This window comes from Pinus tabuliformis, chromosome 4_2 (assembly GCF_031772625.1).
Source record: "Pinus tabuliformis cultivar Carrire ecotype Pingquan chromosome 4_2, CPIR1, whole genome shotgun sequence".
Taxonomy (NCBI): domain Eukaryota; kingdom Viridiplantae; phylum Streptophyta; class Pinopsida; order Pinales; family Pinaceae; genus Pinus; species Pinus tabuliformis.
In genome coordinates this window covers 404577938-404584009 of record NC_142304.1, presented here as the reverse complement: position 1 = coordinate 404584009, position 6072 = coordinate 404577938, and the positions used below count along the sequence as shown (strand labels likewise).

At 40.7% G+C, this 6072-nt stretch overlaps 1 protein-coding gene across 1 annotated transcript; it reads right to left on the bottom strand.

Moving 5' to 3' along the window:
- Positions 1 to 5363: 5363 nt before the first annotated feature.
- Positions 5364 to 5840, bottom strand: LOC149169671 (uncharacterized; the record flags this gene model as incomplete). Its single annotated transcript, XM_089425289.1, has 1 exon — positions 5364 to 5840. A coding segment is annotated over one exon (315 nt), but the record flags the coding sequence as incomplete, so codon positions are not given.
- Between the last annotated feature and the right edge of the window lie 232 nt (positions 5841 to 6072).

Genomic DNA, 6072 nt, shown 5'->3' with positions numbered 1-6072 from the left:
TCCTCATCATCTTCATCATGAGACAAACAGTTTTTAACATTCACTGTTTTCTCTATGCTTCCATCCCAAGCTTCTTCTTCAATGAATTGAACATCTCTGCTGACAAAAAACTTCTTGGTAGATGGGATATACAACCTGTAAACTTTGGATTCCTCACTGTATCCAATGAAGATACATTTCTCCCCTTAGCTGTCCAACTTCCTCCTTAGCTGATCTGGTATGTGTGCATAGGCCACACATCCAAAAACTTTCAAGTGGGTGACACCTTGCTTTCTCCCACTCCATGCTTCTTCCGGCACTTTGTTCAACACTGTTTTTGTAGGACACCTGTTCAAAATATACACTGCACAATTTACAGCTTCAGCTCAATAATCATTTGGCAAATGCTTTGCCTTCAGCATGCTCCTCGCCATATCCATGATGGTCCTATTCTTCCTTTCAGCAACTCCATTTTGCTGTGGGGTGTACCTAGCTGTAAATTGCTTGTGAATCCCATTTTCTCTACAAAACCGTAGAAACTCCTTGGAGATATACTCACCTCCTCTGTCAGTTCTCAAAACTTTTATATGCAGCCCGCTTTGGTTCTCCACAAGTGCTTTGAAATTTCGAAATTTTTCAAACACTTCACTTTTGTTTTTAAGAAAATATACCCAAGTTTTTCTTGTAAAGTCATCAATAAATGTTAGGAAATATTGGCTGCCTGCTAATGATAGATTTTGCATTGGTCCACATAAGTCTGAGTCGATGATCTCTAAGGGTGCCTTTGCCCTTATGCTTTTACCTGATGAAAAACTTTCTCTATGTTGTTTCCCCAAAATGCAACCTTCACAAAGGTTGTCCGGTTTTTCTATCAATGGTAATCCTCTTACCATTCCTTTTCTGCTTAACAAGTTAAGACCTCCAAAATTGAGATGTCCAAATCTCAAGTGCCACAACCAATTTTCATCCTTTGGCACGCTTTGGAAAGCCTCTTGGGTGACTGCTGCAATTTCTCCTTTGTTTTTCAAATCTGCCCTTATTCTAAGAGGGAACATCTTGTTCCTTGTCATCTTCACTTCAGCAATGCATCGTTTGCTGGGTGCTATATCCATGATGGTGCACACATCATTCTCAAAGAAAACATTGTAACCCTTTTGAACAAGCTGTCCAATACTCAAGAGGTTACATCTCATTCCAGGGACATAGTAGACATCTGCTATGGTTTTCTTTTCTCCTTGCTTTGTAAATATTTTTACCTCTCCTTTTCCCATAACAGAAATTTTGCTATCAGTTCCTAGTGTGACTTCTGATTTCACATTTTTATCTAGGGCAGAAAAGAGGGCTATGTTTCCTGTCATATGGTTGCTGCAACCTGAGTCTAAAAACCATATGTCCTCACTGTTTGTTTCAGCCATGTTACAAGCTAACAACACATTATCTTGGCTGATGTTTTCTCTAGTGACATTTGCATTTTTTCTATTACTCATATCATGTTGCTTCTTCCTACATTCACTGGCATAATGCCCATATTTTTTACAATAATAGCATTGGACATTGGATTTTTCATACCTTTGTCCTTGAGCATGATGTTGTCCTCTTTGTTGGCTGCTGCCTTGGCCTTGGTTCTGATTTGGATTGCTGCCTCTTCCTTGAGCATTTGCTGGACTGTTCCTTCCACCTCTGTTCTGGCTTCTACCTCTTCCTCTCTTGCTTCCTCTGCCTTGACCTCTTCCTCTTCCAAAAGGCATCTGGGTCTTGAAGGCTTGCTCTAGAGATGAGTTCTCATTTCTACTCAACCTCTGCTCATGTGTTATCAGTGATGCATGAAGCTCATCAACTGAAAAGTTTGAGAGATCCTTTGTCTCTTCTATGGTGGTGACAATCACATCAAACTTTGAGGGTATGACCCTCAACAGTTTCTCCACAATCCTCCTTTCTTCAAGGGTTTCTCCATGAGTCCTTATCTGTGTGACCAGACCAATTACATGTGTGAAAAATGAGTCAATGGTGTCTGACTCCTTCATGCTCAGATTCTCAAAATCTCTCCTCAGCAATTGTAGTTTTGCTGTCTTCACTTTCTCCATGCCTTGATAGGCTGTTTTGAGGGTTTGCCATGCTTCATTGGATGTCTTAGCTACTGCTATCCTTGGAAACACACTCTGATCCACTGCTTGATACAACAATACAATGACTTTTGCATCCTTTTTCCTATTGCTCTTCAGCAGATCTCTCTCTCCCTGAGTTAAGTTGTTAAATTGATTTTCATCTGCTGGTTCTTCAAACCCATATTCAACTAATTCCCATAAATCTTGAGAGATAAATAAAGCTCTCATGGTTATTGACCAGTAGTCATAGTTCTTCCCATTAAACTGTGGGAACTGGGTGTTAAACATACCCATGCTAGTGCTGGTGCTAGCCATTCCTTGCATCCTCAACTATGCTTCAATTTCTTGACTGTGTATTTTAAAACACTGACTGTTTCAGCAGTAACAAAAAGAACTTTGAGGAATACCTGAATCTTTTGCCCGAGACTTCACTTTGCTGGAGAAGATTTACTGTTGCAACAAAAGACTCCTCCCTTCAGCTTCTTGAACACCTTCAAAGAGCCTGAACTAGCTCTGATACCACTGTTGGGGATTTTTCTGGTAAAATCCCAAAAACAAAAAAAACTAAACACACAGAGGCAATGCTCTGTTTCCTTCTCTCCACAGGATCCTTTGCACAGGGAAGCTTTAAAAAAAATTGTCTGAGAACAGAGTATTACATATCCAGAAAATGATTTCTATTCATTAAAATATAATGCCTGATACATATTCATCCTCTTTTACTGAGAGGGATTCACCAAAAACAACATTCAACCAACAAAATATTTACTCTGTCTCCTCCTGAGAATTTACACTGCTGGGAAAAATTCTCATTTTCTTTTACTGCTGTAAAACCCTTTTACATTTACTACTGTAAAATAAATTTTTACATGTGCAGTAAATCTTACATTACATTCACAAAAAAAAATTCATGCTTCCTCCTCGTTTTCTCTATTGGCACTGCTGTGCATTCATATCTTTTCTTACCACAGGAAATCAACACATAAAAATTTATCTGCTGCTCCCTTGTTCTTTCACTGCCGCGAGCTTCCGGTTCATCGCATGTGCAAAATACAACAACAATGCAGAGCACATTTTCACTTGTTATGTTTCCATTACAAAAAAAATGGTCAACGGGCACTCAAAAACATAACTTACATAGTACACATATGCCATAAAAAAAATACGTAACATGCATATGCGCCCATACCTCCGATATAAAAAAAAATTTAAATTTAAATTTTCACCAACCTATTACTTATCACAATAACTATGAAATAAATACTATTACGACGGTCAAACAAATTTGATTTTACTCCACGCAAGTATTTAATGTTGGCTCGTATGCAGGTTGAAACAATCAACGGCGGAGAACGATGAAGTGGATCGGACGGTGGTGGAGGATTTCGGGACGCATTTTTATAATAAACTTTAGGCTCCGAAATGTCAGTTCTGCTGACGTATATAGAGGACCACGTGGCTGAGGATAATTGGATCGGGCTCGATTATACGGAAACTGCTTACTGATCGAAAGCGGTCCGAAATTGATAGGTGGTTTTGCTGAGCGGTTTTGGGTGCATTAACTGTTGCTTTACGGGTCAACTCAGGCGTAGTCCATACGCTGTTGAAATTACGTTTTCAACAAACAACTCCTGCCAGATCCAAGATTTTTCCATGAAGGGTACACATTTCTCTATTTTGTGAGGTCATATCTGGTATAAATGATGCTCCCCCATCTTTTTTCTCATTATATGTTGATTCTTCATACATAACATTGGCTCATGGGACTGTTTTTTGGAATTCTACATGAAGATATGTCCAATATACAACTTTTTCCTCATGGCTTCTATGTAACAGATATGTCTAGGATTATATCCTTTCTCGAGGAGGTCTTGAGCCAATCTTCTCTTTTCAGATCAGATGCCCACATATTTACAGTGCTGTAAATTTATGTTTTTTGGATGAATATAATATAACTATATAGATTTTTTTTTCGTGCTAAAAAACAATGGCTTCAAAGCATGTATTCGGAAAGCAAAATTCAAAAAATTGTTGCTGATAAAAAAATCGTTGTTGAAAAAATAAATTGGATGAATGAACCTCACTGTTTGTCGCATGGGTGGTGAGCTCAGAGCCCGGGAGTGAGTTTTTTGGTGTTTTGGTGATTTGCAGGCGCCGAGTCGAGCCCCGGAGTGAATTCTCTGGTGAGCTGGTGCACTGCAGGGGAGTGCCGAGTCGAATTGGACAGGGAGCAGCCCGCTGTTTGCATAAAATTCGAATTGAAACTAGCATTAGGGAGCAACCCGCGGTTTGCAGAGAATTCGAATTGAAACTAGCATTAACTCTGTGCGGCAAGGGGAAATCGGCAATCCTGTCAGACCACGACTTTAATGCGGAAAGGTGGCGGTGAACAGCAGAGGGCAGAGGAATTGCTGACAGCTGGAGCTTGATGTTTTTCCAGACGGCCACGAAAACCGAGCAATTCGTACACCTTGTTACACTACTCCGTTTGTCTAATGTCAAACATCCACAAGAGCCAAAGATCTCGTAAACTCTAAACCCAAAATAAAATCAATCTTAACTTTGGAAGATAAAAAAATTTGCAAAAAAAATCTCTATTTAAATAAAGAATTAATATTTTTTTTTTTTTTAAATATCTTGCAAATATGATTACCTGAATATAGAGACTTTCGCTAAGAGAGAATTAATACTCGAATTAATTTCGAGGGTGGAAAGCGGAATGGAAAGCCCTCTTTAAGAGTGACTACGCACCGAAGCTCCCGATCAAGCAGATACGACTCCATGAGAAGCTTTCATGTCTCAAAAGTTTACGCCATTAAAGCGCTGATTTACTCTCATATCTATTGCGGTCACCATTATTCCACTAAATTTATGTCAATTCTTAGGTTGTTGTTTAACTCTGAGACAGACGTTATAATTAAGCGTTTTTATCATAAATTTGAAGGAGTTACAGACCATCTGCCATGATTATATTTTTTAATATGAGAGGTATTTTATTTTGATCGCAGGTTCTAGAAATTTAAGGTTAATGGTTCCATATCCACTGAATTCCAAATTATTTCCAGAATTTAGATAAAAAAAATCTACATTTAATTAAAATTCAATTACTGTTTCGCATGTAGACAAAGAAACTGAAACTACAGCAACATGTCGATTCCTTCTTCTTTCTATTTTTTGCCTTTGAAGATATTCACGGTTAACAGGTCACAGATTTGATAATTTTCAACAAACAGCGCATCTGAAGGATCGATAACTCCATGGCAACTAATTAGAATCATAATTCGGAACAGCCAAAGCGTCATATATTTATAAACAACATGTATATATTTTTAAATCCTCTTTTACAGATACTGTCACTCTTGAAGAGATAATAGTGCCCATCATATTCATAGAAATTCAAACAAATCGCCATGGAATTACAAAATGGAAAATAGTATGCGACTAAAGTCCTCCATGTCCACCACCACCGCCACCACGTCCTCCGCCCCCTCCACCGCCACGTCCTCCCTGACCGCCACCCCCGCCTCCAGGACCTCCCTGCTGACCTCCACCACCGCCACCTCCAGGACCTCCTCCGCCACCACCAAAGCCAGGCCCCCCTCCACCACCACCACCGAAAAATCTACCAAGTCCTCCGAAAAACCCACCACCTCCACCAGGTCCTCCACCACCACCCCCACCAGGTCCTCCTCCGGAAAACCCACCTCCTCCCCCAGGTCCTCCACCACCACCCCCACCAGGTCCTCCTCCACCAGAAAACCCACCTCCTCCCCCAGGTCCTCCACCACCACCCCCACCAGGTCCTCCTCCAGAAAACCCACCTCCTCCTCCAAAACCCAGGTCCTCCTCCTCCTCCAGAAAACCCACCTCCTCCTCCACCAGAAAACCCACCACCTCCTCCACCAGGTCCTCCGCCACCGCCACCACCTCCACCAGGTCCTCCGCCACCGCCTCCACGACCAGCCATATTTACTAACTTATTAGTACA